Source organism: Lepidochelys kempii, chromosome 5 (genome assembly GCF_965140285.1).
Source record: "Lepidochelys kempii isolate rLepKem1 chromosome 5, rLepKem1.hap1, whole genome shotgun sequence".
Taxonomy (NCBI): domain Eukaryota; kingdom Metazoa; phylum Chordata; order Testudines; family Cheloniidae; genus Lepidochelys; species Lepidochelys kempii.
This window is the reverse complement of record NC_136384.1, coordinates 47,428,304-47,443,835: the sequence shown is the minus strand read 5'-3', so window position 1 is coordinate 47,443,835 and position 15,532 is coordinate 47,428,304. Positions and strand designations below refer to the sequence as shown.

General features: G+C 41.4%; 1 protein-coding gene across 6 annotated transcripts in view; it reads left to right on the top strand.

The window, feature by feature from the left end:
- The window catches only part of SV2C (synaptic vesicle glycoprotein 2C), a 214,726-nt gene that overhangs the window by 173,955 nt on the left and 25,239 nt on the right, over positions 1 to 15,532 (top strand). For all 6 annotated transcript variants that reach the window (XR_012158914.1, XM_073344195.2, XM_073344194.2 and 3 more), the window contains 4 exons: positions 6,356 to 6,466; positions 8,026 to 8,114; positions 9,728 to 9,892; positions 13,340 to 13,473. Coding sequence is in view for 5 of the 6 variants with exons in the window: in XM_073344195.2 (XP_073200296.1) it covers positions 6,356 to 6,466; positions 8,026 to 8,114; positions 9,728 to 9,892; positions 13,340 to 13,473 (499 nt within the window). In the remaining variant the exon portion in view is untranslated. The remainder of the gene's footprint in view (positions 1 to 6,355; positions 6,467 to 8,025; positions 8,115 to 9,727; positions 9,893 to 13,339; positions 13,474 to 15,532) is intronic.

Here is a 15,532-nt window from a genome sequence, read left to right as displayed (position 1 = left end):
GTTCCATAAAATTCTTTATGAAGGTCAGGAAAAGTTGGAGACAAGTAGATGGTTCCAAATTGGATTGTTTAGATTAGATTAAAAGACCTGTGACATTAGACACTTCAAAGCTCCTGGTAAAGTCACGAGTTGGCATGGCAATGAGCTGAAAGAAAAATACCCTGAAGTGTGCTTTGATTTGTTAATGGGATGAGGCTGCTGCCTCTTTCAGGACATTTTATATCTCCAGGCCCCAAGTAAAGGGGGGGGAAATGGGTACATTTTACCAGGGCCGAGTCTGGTCCAAAGAGCCCAGCCAGAAAGCCACAAGCCCATCACCAAGAAAAAAAATTCAGGCTAAATTGTGGATGTTTGAGTTTGACTAAATAACATTTAGTCAGTATTGGTTAGCATGTTTGCACCTAGATATCATCAAAAACTGCAGATGATCTACAATGGTATAGGAACACTTATGTCATCTTGCTGTTTTGCTTACTGAGTGTGAACTCATAGGAAAACATTGACTTTAGTGAGGTCCTTTGTGCTTTTGCATTGGAAAAGAAGAGTCTTAAAGTGATGAGGCGTAGCTATCCCATTTCAGAACAAATATAAATTTTTCTTTCCTTAATGTCTGTGTGGGATGAGATGGGGACCCGTGTTAGGAATTTATCCTGAGCCCAGCAAAAGGGTGCTTGGAGCCTGTATATCTGGGGGAAGGAGGGAGGGGGTCTGAAAGGAGCAAGTTGTACCATCATGGCCACAACCCTCTCTAGTTCCAGAGACATTATCTACCATGACACCATTGGGCCTTTGTTGTCCTGATCCTGAAAAGCATCCTGACCAAATTGGGCAAATGAGAAGGAAACAGATGACGTTGCCACCTCCACTGCTTTCAGCTAAATCCCAAGTAATATGTGGAGTGTGATCCTTGAGTTCCTGCTAGTATCCTCCTCCCCCCCCCCCCCCCCCAGCATTTTTCTTCCATACCTTATTTCTTCTCTTTCTGTTTGTCTTCTGTCTAAAAAAAGTCTGGCTGAGCTGGCCAAGACAACTCCACCTTTTGCCACATTGCTGTGAGCCTGTCTCCAGACAGGCAGTTAAAATCACAGTTTAAACAGCCCAACACTGGTGCAAGTTTGCCAGGTCTCAGAGTAGCCTATAAGGCCATGTACTGTATCTGTTTCTCCAGTGGCAAGGCTGCAAGTGAGAGTCAGCACCAGACACAGAAGCTGCATTTTCTATCTTTGCTCTTGTTTTGCTTCTCTTTTGTGCGTTTGTCTGGTTTTGTCCTAAAGAAAACAGGACTGGACTTCAACAACAGCTTCAGCCCATTTCAGCTAACTTTCTCTTTTTTTCTAAAAAGGACATTTAATAAACATTTTTAATACCATCTAAAGATGGTCAAACAGCAGGGGAAGGAAGGGGGAATCCCTATAAAAACTCCCCACAGCTAAAGGGAAAAGGAGTAAGGGATATTGTTAAAATCAAAGCTGTACCTAATACTTTATATTTCAAAAGCTTTTACTATTTTCCTTCTTTTTTGGTATCTCTAATAAATTATTTAAAATACTTTTAATGATGTTTGTCACAGTGAAAGTAACCCAGCAATAACTGAACACATAACCCTGGACAAAAAGAAAAGGAGTACTTGTGGCACCTTAGAGACTAACCAATTTATTTGAGCATAAGCTTTCGTGAGCTACAGCTCACTTCATCGGATGCATACCGTGGAAACTGCAGCAGACTTTATATATACACAGAGAATATGAAACAATACCTCCTCCCACCCCACTGTCCTGCTGGTAATAGCTTATCTAAAGTGATCATCAGGTGGGCCATTTCCAGCACAAATCCAGGTTTCAGGTTGCGGGGCTGTCTGTAGGCAAGGACTGGCCTGTCTCCCAAGATTTGTGAGAGTGCTGGGTCATCCTTTAGGATAGGTTGTAGATCCTTAATAATGCGTTGGAGGGGTTTTAGTTGGGGGCTGAAGGTGACGGCTAGTGGCGTTCTGTTATTTTCTTTGTTAGGCCTGTCCTGTAGTAGGTAACTTCTGGGAACTCTTCTGGCTCTATCAATCTGTTTCTTTACTTCTGCAGGTGGGTATTGTAGTTGTAAGAAAGCTTGACAGAGATCTTGTAGGTGTTTGTCTCTGTCTGAGGGGTTGGAGCAAATGCGGTTGTATCGCAGAGCTTGGCTGTAGACGATGGATCGTGTGGTGTGGTCAGGGTGAAAGCTGGAGGCATGCAGGTAGGAATAGCGGTCAGTAGGTTTCCGGTATAGGGTGGTGTTTATGTGACCATTGTTTATTAGCACTGTAGTGTCCAGGAAGTGGATCTCTTGTGTGGACTGGACCAGGCTGAGGTTGGTGGTGGGATGGAAATTGTTGAAATCATGGTGGAATTCCTCAAGGGCTCCTTTTCCATGGGTCCAGATGATGAAGATGTCATCAATATAGCGCAAGTAGAGTAGGGGCTTTAGGGGACGAGAGCTGAGGAAGCGTTGTTCTAAATCAGCCATAAAAATGTTGGCATACTGTGGGGCCATGCGGGTACCCATAGCAGTGCCGCTGATCTGAAGGTATACATTGTCCCCAAATGTGAAATAGTTATGGGTAAGGACAAAGTCACAAAGTTCAGCCACCAGGTTAGCCGTGACATTATCGGGGATAGTGTTCTTGACGGCTTGTAGTCCATCTTTGTGTGGAATGTTGGTGTAGAGGGCTTCTACATCCATAGTGGCCAGGATGGTGTTATCAGGAAGATCACCGATGGATTGTAGTTTCCTCAGGAAGTCAGTGGTGTCTCGAAGGTAGCTGGGAGTGCTGGTAGCGTAGGGCCTGAGGAGGGAGTCTACATAGCCAGACAATCCTGCTGTCAGGGTGCCAATGCCTGAGATGATGGGGCGCCCAGGATTTCCAGGTTTATGGATCTTGGGTAGTAGATAGAATATCCCAGGTCAGGGTTCCAGGGGTGTGTCTGTGCGGATTTGATCTTGTGCTTTTTCAGGAAGTTTCTTGAGCAAATGCTGTAGTTGCTTTTGGTAACTCTCAGTGGGATCATAGGGTAATGGCTTGTAGAAACTCGTGTTGGAGAGCTGCCGAGCAGCCTCTTGTTCATATTCCGACCTATTCATGATGACGACAGCACCTCCTTTGTCAGTCTTTTTGATTATGATGTCAGAGTTGTTTCTGAGGCTGTGGATGGCATTGCGTTCCGCATGGCTGAGGTTATGGGGCAAGTGATGCTGCTTTTCCACAATTTCAGCCCGTGCACGTCGGCGGAAGCACTCTATGTAGAAGTCCAGTCTGCTGTTTCGACCTTCAGGAGGAGTCCACCTAGAATCCCTCTTTCTGTAGTGTTGGTAGGGAGACCTCTGTGGATTAGTATGCTGTTCAGAGGTATTTTGGAAATACTCCTTGAGTCGGAGACGTCGAAAATAGGATTCTAGGTCACCACAGAACTGTATCATGTTCGTGGGGGTGGAGGGGCAGAAGGAGAGGCCCCGAGATAGAACAGCTGCTTCTGCTGGGCTGAGAGTATAGTTGGATAGGTTAACAATATTCCTAGGTGGGTTGAGGGAACCATTGCTGTGGCCCCTAGTAGCATGTAGTAGTTTAGAAAGTTTAGTGTCCTTTTTCTTTTGTAGAGAAGCAAAGTGTGCGTTGTAAATGGCTTGTCTGGTTTTAGTAAAATCCAGCCACGAGGAAGTTTGTGTGGAAGGTTGGTTTTTTATGAGAGTATCCATTTTTGAGAGCTCATTCTTAATCTTTCCCTGTTTGCTATAGAGGATGTCGATCAGGTGATTCCGCAGTTTCTTTGAGAGCGTGTGGCACAAGCTGTCAGCATAGTCTGTGTGGTATGTAGATTGTAATGGATTTTTTACCTTCAGTCCTTTTGGTACGATGTCCATCTGTCACTATCCCCGATAATGTCACGGCTAACCTGGTGGCTGAACTTTGTGACTTTGTCCTTACCCATAACTATTTCACATTTGGGGACAATGTATACCTTCAGATCAGCGGCACTGCTATGGGTACCCGCATGGCCCCACAGTATGCCAACATTTTTATGGCTGATTTAGAACAACGCTTCCTCAGCTCTCGTCCCTAAAGCCCCTATTCTACTTGCGCTATATTGATGACATCTTCATCATCTGGACCCATGGAAAAGGAGCCCTTGAGGAATTCCACCATGATTTCAACAATTTCCATCCCACCACCAACCTCAGCCTGGTCCAGTCCACACAAGAGATCCACTTCCTGGACACTACAGTGCTAATAAACAATGGTCACATAAACACCACCCTATACCGGAAACCTACTGACCGCTATTCCTACCTGCATGCCTCCAGCTTTCACCCTGACCACACCACACGATCCATCGTCTACAGCCAAGCTCTGCGATACAACCGCATTTGCTCCAACCCCTCAGACAGAGACAAACACCTACAAGATCTCTGTCAAGCTTTCTTACAACTACAATACCCACCTGCAGAAGTAAAGAAACAGATTGATAGAGCCAGAAGAGTTCCCAGAAGTTACCTACTACAGGACAGGCCTAACAAAGAAAATAACAGAACGCCACTAGCCGTCACCTTCAGCCCCCAACTAAAACCCCTCCAACGCATTATTAAGGATCTACAACCTATCCTAAAGGATGACCCAGCACTCTCACAAATCTTGGGAGACAGGCCAGTCCTTGCCTACAGACAGCCCCGCAACCTGAAGCAAATACTCACCAACAACCACATACCACACAACAGAACCACTAACCCAGGAACTTATCCTTGCAACAAAGCCCGTTGCCAACTGTGTCCACATATCTATTCAGGGGACACCATCACAGGGCCTAATAACATCAGCCACACTATCAGAGGCTCGTTCACCTGCACATCCACCAATGTGATATATGCCATCATGTGCCAGCAATGCCCCTCTGCCATGTACATTGGTCAAACTGGACAGTCTCTACGTAAAAGAATAAATGGACACAAATCAGATGTCAAGAATTATAACATTCATAAACCAGTCGGAGAACACTTCAATCTCTCTGGTCACGCAATCACAGACATGAAGGTCGCTATCTTAAAACAAAAAAACTTCAAATCCAGACTCCAGCGAGAAACTGCTGAATTGGAATTCATTTGCAAATTGGATACTATTAATTTAGGCTTAAATAGAGACTGGGAGTGGCTAAGTCATTATGCAAGGTAGCCTGTGTCCTCTTGTTTTTTTCCTACCCCCCCCCCAGATGTTCTGGTTTAAGTTGGATTTAAACTTGGAGAGTGGTCAGTTTGGATGAGCTATTACCAGCAGGAGAGTGAGTTTGTGTGTGTATGGGGATGGGGGGGATGTGAGAAAACCTGGATTTGTGCAGGAAATAGCCCAACTTGATTGTCATGCACATTATGTAAAGAGTTGTCACTTTGGATGGGCTATCACCAGCAGGAGAGTGAATTTGTGTGGCGGGGTGGAGGGTGAGAGAACCTGGATTTGTGCTGGAAATGGCCCACCTGATGATCACTTTAGATAAGCTATTACCAGCAGGACAGTGGGGTGGGAGGAGGTATTGTTTCATATTCTCTGTGTATATATAAAGTCTGCTGCAGTTTCCACAGTATGCATCCAATGAAGTGAGCTGTAGCTCACGAAAGCTTATGCTCAAATAAATTGGTTAGTCTCTAAGGTGCCACAAGTACTCCTTTTCTTTTTGCGAATACAGACTAACACGGCTGTTACTCTATAACCCTGGACCACACTCACCTCTTTAATGCTATAATAGTGAAGAAGGGTTTCATTAACGTTTTATTCCTGGTGGGCCCAAGACATGCCCTTTTCAGCACAAAAGTGTTATTGTTATGCTGCATTTTGTTTGTTGATTACTCACATATTCCTCCCCATTGTTTTCCCCAAAAATATGTACCTTAGATATATTTCAAATAGGACAGCATGGTATACATGGCAAATTGTCTCATACTTTATTCAGACTGTAAGAAAATTGGGTGTATCTGCTTATTATGCTCTTACCCACAATACCACATTAAGGCCCAAATTTTTGGCAACACTCTGTTAAAGCAGCTGCAAAGTTGAACTATTTTGTTTTCACAGAAACTAGTGTTTGAATATGCAGAAATACAGGTCCAAGAGCAAAATTGTGTGCAATAGCACACCTAATTTGTCCATGTAAATTGTGTAGCGTTTGCAAATAGGATATTTGTAGTTGTAAATTTCCAGTTAAGACTTTATACTTCTATCTTTTTGAAAATCTGCCCCTAACTGTCTGTCCATCTTTAGCTTATGGAGCTTATTTAAACTTTCAAGTCCCCTTTAATTGCATTTTAACGGTTCGAGAAAATGCTGCTCTGTTTCCATTCACAGGTTAATAGAATCAAAACTCCCAAACAGATAGATGAGCTCATAGAAATTCAGAGTGACACAGGAACCTGGTACAGAAGGTGTTTTGTTAGAATCCGCACAGAGCTATATGGGGTAAGTAATAAAATCCAAGTTGTAGTTTGTGTATATGGTAACACAAGAGCTGTCATTAGTGCCCTGAAATAGGACTGATTGGATGACCTGATGTGGACAGCTGATGTGCTGTACACTGAATATGACACCTGGCTTCAGGAACAATCACAAGATTCCAGTTTCACAGGCCAGTGGGAGACAATTGAGCATCATAGAGATGATGGGTCCATTCTTCATCAGGAAAAGGGCAGCCAAGACCCTTTTGAGCCATTCCTAACAAAAATATGGGACTATGTCTCAAGCACTGTTTAATATATACTGGAAAAACAAGTGTGATATGGGGCGAGGGGGAACATATGATGATGAAAAGGTTCAATCAGTATGAGGTTTGGGATGGCTACTTTATTTACAGTTAGTGAAGCCATGAATAAGTTATGCAGATCATCCAAAATGAATACCAATAAAATCTTTATAAGACAGTATACAGTCATGTATTCAGCATATGCCCAATGTTTTACAGAAAAACTTAGAACTGTTCTATAACATTTCATAAAAGTTTACTGGGCCTGTTTTCCATATCCTACCTGTAAAGCCAAGATACATCATTTACTTTGAATCCTACAGTACAGACCTTGAAAAGAGAGAGACAATATCACTAGCTAATTTAGAAGCCACTAAAAATTATCTAAAATAGCTTTCCCACATGTAATAATGTCTCAACAATATCTTGAAAATATGTATGCTACAGCTGGTCAAAAAAATTTGATCAAAACTGTTTTTCCATGAAAAATTGGGTTTTTGACTAAATTATTTGCAAAAAGTATCTGCTTTCTATGTGTGTGTTTTAAGTAAAAAACAAAAAAACAAGCAGCCAAAATCTGAAATATTTCAATTTAGATATGCTGCTGCAATGCCTCATAGGAGTTGTAGTTAAGTTGCCTCATGTCCCCATTCTCTATGAGTGAGGTGCCCTGATCGGATAACATCTCCCATGATGTACCATTTCCAGGAGACTCCTATGGTGCACTGCCTTGCCTCTCCGGGAAAGGAGACAATTGTGGGAGATGTAGTGGAAAACCCCATTTTCCAACCAGCTCTGCTGTAAACCTTCTGAGATGAGGGCAGTCTCAGCTCCTTTCCATTTGTGTAAAGCACCAATTTCTAGATGTGATGGGTCATGACATATCAGACCTTAAAATTGCCAATATTTCAGGGTGGAATATTGCCTGTCATCCACTTGGAACAGTATAATTTTGGTGGGAAAGATGGAAATATTTCTGACTATTTTGTTTTTAAACGGAGATTGTTTGACGCTACATAAGGATTAAGAATGTTAGAAGTAACCCCAGTGGATCCAGTGCAGGGGAGGCAATCAAAGGTGCATGATAAATGGAGTTTGGCAATACCCAAACCTGCTTTTACCTACAGCAGCATGCAGGTCTGACCTGAGAATCAAAGAGCTGTAATGTGATGCCCCTTGCTTGCTGCTTTACTGATGAAGCAGAGAACAGAATCCCGGTCTCTATAACTTAATTGTCTAAAACACTTTATTTTTAAACGTATTTTCTCATATTTTACAGATTTGGTTAACATTTATGAGATGTTTCAGCTATCCAGTCAAGGACAATACAATCAAACTTACAGCTGTATGGTTCACGCTGTCTTTTGGGTACGATGACTTGGATTCTTGATGAATTTTCCATGTTTAGCCTGTAAATCTTGAAATACATATTAATTTTAATGCTGCTGGTCATACGGAATGCAAATCTGCTTTGTCATTGTGATTTTCTTTTCTTACTGACAATACTTACCCAATCACCTTTTAAATAAAACATCATATTTTGGGGGTTACTCCATTTTTGGTTTCCCAGCTGTCACCTTAAAGGGCTCTGACTTTCAGAGGATTGGTACCCTTTGAAAGTCAGGACTCTTCAAGGTGTTGAGTCGTGTGACCAAAAATTAAGGAACTCCAAATCACTTGTCACTTCTGAATATATAGGCCCAGTGCACTATCTTCTTGAATAAAAAGAGATTTCCCATGAGAAAAAAAGGGATTAAGGGTCAGAGTTTGTACAGCTCTTGGAAGATGTAAAGTATTATATAAATCCTTAATAATATTATTATTGTGGCTTATTGTTCCATGCACATGTTTCATTGGTGAACAGATGCTACAGTAATTCACTTATTTGCTTCCTTATTAACCTAATGACTGTCGTTCTATATAGATTTAAATTGAGCTGTCAGAAAATGAACTTTTCTTGTATTTTTTAATCATAATTAATGATTGCTGTGCTAAATTTATCCTCATTGAAGTATACTGAGGAACTGAAGGAGAGTGAAACTAATTTTTAGTTCCTCAGCTTTCCTCCACCTTCATAAAGCGCTCTATGCCACCTCTACTTCAGGATCCCTTCCACAACAGCATCTCCTTATCTCTTTTGCAACTTCCCACCATACAAAGTGCCCCAACCTGCACTCCACTCTAATCCACTCCAGCTTCCAGCCAGTTGTCCTCTGAGTCCAGATAACATTTTTGAGACCTTAATGCTAGAGTAAGTGATACACCCATCAGCTTACTTTGATTTGGGAATTTCCATAGCAATCATGTCCCTCTCAGGTCTAAGGATAAGTTACCAAAAGCTCAGACCATTGTAATCATTATGCAGTGTAAATTTGCTGGGGCCCAATCCCTAACTAAGAGTTTAAACTTCACAGTGACATTCACTGTAGTGAAGAGAGCTTGGGCAAGATTCTCCCAACCTCTTAAACGCTGTGTTGGGTCCACACAGCATGAGCGGCTGGCAGAAAATCTGAGCCGGGGGCCTCCACTCTCTCTGCATCCCACTGGTGGTGTTTCTGCTGGCCCTGCATGGTCTGGGATAGGGAACTATTACAGTGTGAATCAATGGAGGGATCTGTGACCACACAGTTCCAGTGGCCCTAACAACCTTGAAAGCACATCAGGTTAAACCAGCAGCTGTAGGAGGTCTATGCTGCACCCCTGAGCTCTGATCCTGATTGGAGGATGGATTTATTCCTCCCCTCTCACACAGATGAAGAGTGTGAGGGATCCCACTATTCTGACATTATGCAAGCAAAATGCATTTCATCCTAAAAGCATTCTTATGCTTGAAGCTTAAAAATCTAAAATTCAGGTAGAAGTGTTTCTGCAGATCTAGTTATCTGCTTTAAGTAGTTGGATGCTGTAGGTTGTCTCTCTAGTCTGTACATTCTTCTGAAGTTAAGGTGAGCTTTGTGACTGAACGCTTCTGCTTTTCACAGCTACTATGGGTTGTCTGTCTGGTTCCCTGATGTCATTAAACATCTGCAATCGGACGAATATGCATCCAAAGTGAAGCGTTTTAATGGAGAGAGAATTACAGATTTCAGCTTCAACTTCACATTGGAAAATCAGATTCACATCAATGGATCATACATCAATGACAGGTCTAAAAAGATTTTGGTTAAGAAAATATCATTAATTTCACTAACATTTTATGTTTCTGCCTAAGGGCTTGTCTAGACGGTAAAATGGTAGATTTGGAAAGCATTCTGACTCTCACTGCCCCCTTTTAGAATACTTTGCTGCACTGCGTAGACAAACTCTTAATACTCTAATCTTTTTCGATGTTGACCATTAATAGGTTGATTGGGTTGGGTTTGTTTACATTGAATTTTTGGAAGAGTCATTCTATTCTTATCTCCTTGGTGCTTGATCCTGCACTCTAGTGGAAGTATGTGGGGACTGTACATGGGTTATGGGTTCATGTAGGTGGATCCCTTTTGCTGGATTGAGGCCTTGGTTATCTTTATAAACCAGACTAGAGGATTCACATTATTGGTGCTTACTTTCACCAGGGGACTCAGATTTTCAGACCCAATGTGTGTGGCATGTGGGAATGCAGGAGATGTATCTCTAATGGTGGGAGAAAGGGTTGTTTTCTTTTATTCCTTTCTACTTTTTTTTCCTTTCTTGGTACTCACTTAGGATCTCTTCTGACAAAATGCTGAGCTTCAGAAACACTGAGCACCTTACAGGATGACATCTTTAAAAAGGGGAAAAAATAGTTGAAAAGATATATACCAGAGGCATTCAGCAGAAAGTCTGAACCATTGTAAAAAGTAAAAACCCAGATGAGCAATGTCCTTTTATTTTTAAATTGAGTCCAGAAGTCTGAAGGCACTAGCTAGAATTTTACAGAGCACAATTTTAAATGACTTACTTATATAAAGACATCAAAGCAACCCAATTGTGTTTAACCACTCTATGGTCACAGAATTGTTTTAAGTGTCTGGTCTCTGTCTACAATACATATGTATATAATATAAACTATATTAAGGTTCTAAGCCTTGTGGTACTAAATAGTTGTTATTTATATAATAAAATTACATTTAAGTTTATTATATTAAAGTTTTTGGTAATATAAGAAGGATTCTTTTTTTAATAAGAATTTGAATTTGGAAGCAATTAAAGTTTTGCTCAATGCAGAGCAATGGAAAATTGACTAGCCTATTTCATTTTAAATTAGCTTCTGCCTTCCAAATTTAGTTCCATTTCAGGAGATGGATGCTATCTTAAAAAGTGGAGCCATTTATTATCATTCAGTAAATTTTGGTTGCTGTGCACTCTGCCAGCCCAGGTACTGCAGATCACATCCTAATAAAAATGCTTGTAAAAATACCAAGGCTCCCAAATCTGTCCTGAATCTGTAAAGTATGCCAACTTTGATATTTGGGATTGGTAAACTGCTTGAGCCATTTTTCCCCAGCAGTGTAAAGTTTTGGGTTTGTTCCCCCCAAAAAAAGATTCCCTATTTTTGGGGGGGGTGGAGGTGGGAGGGGGTCAGTGGATTTTTTTCTCATTGCCCCCTCTGCTCCTTTTTTCATAATCTCTCCTAATCAGAACACGTTTCCAACAATATTCGGCGTTCTAATTTTCTAAATCTGGGTGGATCTGAATTCAAACAATCTCAACAATCTACACCAGTTTTAAAGCAGCTGGGTTTTCTTTTTCATTTTGTTTCAAAATATGTTTTCTGTCCAAAATGCAAAAGACACATCTTGCAGTATGCAGGGGACACAGTCTGTCTCTTCTGTTTCAATTGGTTGGTCCTGTTGCTCTTTGTTCCTTTTTAAACAATCGAGACAATTTTTTGAACAGGAAGACTAAGCATGTTGTTGTTGTGAAAAAGGATAATGGGTTGACATGAGATTTTAATCAGAGTCTGTCACAGATGAGAAAAGGTACAGTTGTTAATTAATAGACTGGAGGCATCATTTTCCTGTCCAATACTAGTAGCAAAGTCATTAGCCAGTAACCTATGAAAATCAAAATAGAATTTTGGGTCCCCTTTTTCCCACAAAAAATGTGATTCTAGCAATTTTATCTGAGAGAGCTTAATTCCCACCATTTTTATCTACCTCACAATAAACTTGTTTGACGTTCTTCCACCCCCGAACTCCTACCCGAAGAAGAAAATTGCTCTTTGACCTAAAACTTAAATAAGTTGTTAAGTATAAGACACGATAAGTTTGTGTAGTAGAAATTTTAGCTAGACTAAGATTTAGAAGGTTTTGCTGGTATAACTATACTGGCAAAGTGATCCTAGGGTGGATGCAGTGTATGCTGGCAAAAGTGCAGTTTTGTTGGTACAAATGATTCTACACAAAGGGCTTTTGCTGACCCAGCTATGTTGGTCACAGATCACACCTCATCACACTCCTGACTAGGGTGACCAGATGAATCGGACAAAATATCAGGACACATGGGAGAAGCAAAAAAGAAAAAAAAAAAGTGGCCCGAGTTACCAAAGCAAAAAAAAAAAAAGAGCAGGGGGGCCAGAGCCGAGATGCTGAAGCAAAAAAAAAAAAAAAAAAAACGCCGGAGCGGCCACAGCCGCAATATTGGGACAAATGACGTCCCGACCATACATCGGTCGGGACGTGGGACAAAGAACTAAAAATCGGGACAGTCCCGATTTTATCAGGATGTCTGGTCACCCTACCCCTGACCAACATAGCTATGTTGGCAAAAAGTTTGTTGTGTAGTCTTTGCCTAAGAATATTGAGTCTAATGTTTTTATTATATGTATGGTTATCTAATAGGTTTCCTTCACTTTTTAAAATTAATTAAACAACAGGTCAAAAGGCTATGGTATTAGTTATCTGAGAGTCAGTAAGAAGAAAGGGCCAGAAAGTAAGAAGAGCTAGGAACTAGAAAGGGGTAATTTTAGAATAGTGTGCACAAAAATGCATGTGCATAATTTCTATGCACAATAATTACAGTTGCACATTCAGTCACAGTAGCAGCATAAACATATTTTCCATTTAGACATCTAACAGGTTACTGCACGTGCAATATTTGTGACTGTCTTCCAGCATTTTTGTATAAACATTTTTTAAAAATCTGGGCCAAAATGTGTTTGAGCCTGACCTGATGGAGAGGGTTTTGTCTGGCTGTAGAAATAAAGGTTCTTTAAAATCTGTTAGCATCTACACTGATCATTTATTCCAAGAAGCCAGATTTCTGGAGCCTTAGCAAAGAATACAGTAGCACTTGTGAAATGCTATTTAATATTGCTTTTATAAGTATATTACATCAGAGTCCTGAGGTTCTTTACATTTTGATTAGAGATTGGTGATAACAAATATTTTATCCTTGTATTAACTATGAAAAAGGTATGCCCGGCAGCTGTGTGGGCATGTCATTTTGTGAAATCAATGTATTCAACAATGGTTGCACAGCATCAGTCAATCAGCCATTCTGACCCTGCAGGAAGTATTATGTTTGTGAGTATGGGACTTCTGAGAATGGCATCCATGTAAGACTGTACAGCTGAATCTTTAATCATGATGCATGAAGGCAGACTGATGGAAATTATTTGTATTGGGCAGGTTTATTATGATGAAGTTTAAATCAGTAACCTTTGAAGATTCCCTTTTTAAGAATTGCTTATTTGAGGACATTACTTCTGTGAGCACATATTTCAGGAACTGTACTTTTGTGGACACCAACTTCTCCAGCACAGGTATGCTGAAAGGAAAATCATTTCACTATCCAACTACCATGGTCTTATTTCACAAAGCCTGCTTGTCAGGAGTGCAATAGCTGTAAAAGCAACAGATGTAAATACAAGACAGAGACTCCAGCACTAGGGTGAGGCAGGAACCTTTGGACATTCAGAAAGCTTTCCACAGTTTTGACTAGATTTTTCTCTGCCCTGTGCTGATTGGCTGTTTGCTGCAGCCCTCTTCCTTCCCTTGTCACATAGTCTCTTCACCTCAGTTTCACTCCACAGCTGTCGGTTACCCTCTTCTCTCCTGCCCTGTCCCCCTCACTTCCCTGCCCTTCAATGTATCCTTTCCCCATCCCTTTTCTTTCCATTTAGCTGATTCTTTCCTAACTAAACCTGTGTATACAAAAAAAAAAAAGTGGAAATAACATGGCATTTGCTGTTGCATTAGCACACACTGTGCTGGTGTGTTTAAACCCCTTCTCCCACCCTGTGTCTGTCTTGTCTATTTAGACTGCAAGCTCTTCCGGGAAGGGGCTATTTACTACTGTGATTGTCCAGTGCCTAGCACAATTGGACCTCACGCTTGGTTGGTCCTTAGGCACTACTGTAATAAACATGCTCAATAATAATAAAAAAAAAATGTAAAGGAGCAGACCCTTTTTAAAAGATCGTATGCTCACTATTAATTCAGGGAGTGAATTTTAAATCTTTTACATTTGTTAATGATCTCTGTGGAGTTTCAGAACGCATAGGAGAAAGGTTGTTTACCTGTACAGTGATTGCTCTAGTTAGGCTTATATCTGACGTGGCTGAATGGGAGCTTTACAAAGATCAGTGCCAGAGCTGGCATAGCTATCTAGTAGGGATATGCAATATGCTACCATGTTTGGGGGGAGGGTATCTGAGTTCACAACTCATACCCATTCTTTCTCTCTTTCTTCTCCCTCCACTACATAGGCCAATAAGAGGTGGGAATATTGCAGAGACGATGGGCCAGGGCCTGATCTTATTTACACAGTTGTAAATCCAGAGTAGCTACATTTTGTTCAGTTGAAATGAGATGAGAATCTGGTTCACTTGGCTTAACATTTGCGGGATGTAGCAACTCTTATTGCTCTCCCACATGGCCATCTTGCAAGCTGTGTTGGTAGGCTTCCGAGGTAAAAATGGCCAGCCCTCTTTGCCTGAAGGGAAAGTCTATGTGACTCAGGGCCTTGAGGCTGACAGGAGTAAGAGAAACAGAGGGGGAAATGCAGGGTCTGATCTTCCAGAGGGAGTTTGGAGGACACTGGGGGAAAACCCTCTGCATTTTAATAGCTTGTTCACGTCCTGATTCGAAACGTAACACATGGAAAACCCAGTGAGCGAGCACACTAGCTTTATACCTCTGGAGAGCTATGTTCAAATCCTCACACAGTCAAGGGCTAATATTGAGTGCCCTTGAAATAAATGGCCATATATGACAACAAGGTGGAAACTGGAGCAGTCACTGATGCTCTGGCCTCATTTGCGTCTCACTAAAAAGGAAACAAATAAAACCCACACCTCAGGCTGTGTTTGAAGAGCTGGCACTTAGGGATTCTCTACATGGGGCGGCAATGCGCACCTGAGGGGTGTCAATTGGAAAGTGCAGTAACTGCCCAGTGTAGACCCTGCTGACATGTTCTAAAAGGTTCCTAGTCCATCAGCACATCAGCAGGGTTTACACGGGGTATTAGAGCACCTTCAAATTTACACCCCTTTGGAGGGCATTGCTGCCTTGTGTAGACAAGCCCTTAGAAAAACCATCCTTTTGTTAAGAGGTGAGCTAGTTGCCTCTCAGTTATTCCAGAGCATTTTTGCAGTCAGTTTTTTAGATTAGAACTGCAATTGAAGGCTAATACATCCTGATCCCAAATGAAAATGAGTCTCATCTGAGTTTCCAGTGGACATTCGTCCTCACCACAAACCCACCAAAAGGTGACGTGATTGACAGTCTCTGTTCAAGTGAGACCCAGGTCTGTAGCTGAACAAGACTGAGGAACATTGACAATGCTAAGTAGTGGAAGTTTGTAAATCTTCAGTATGCAGG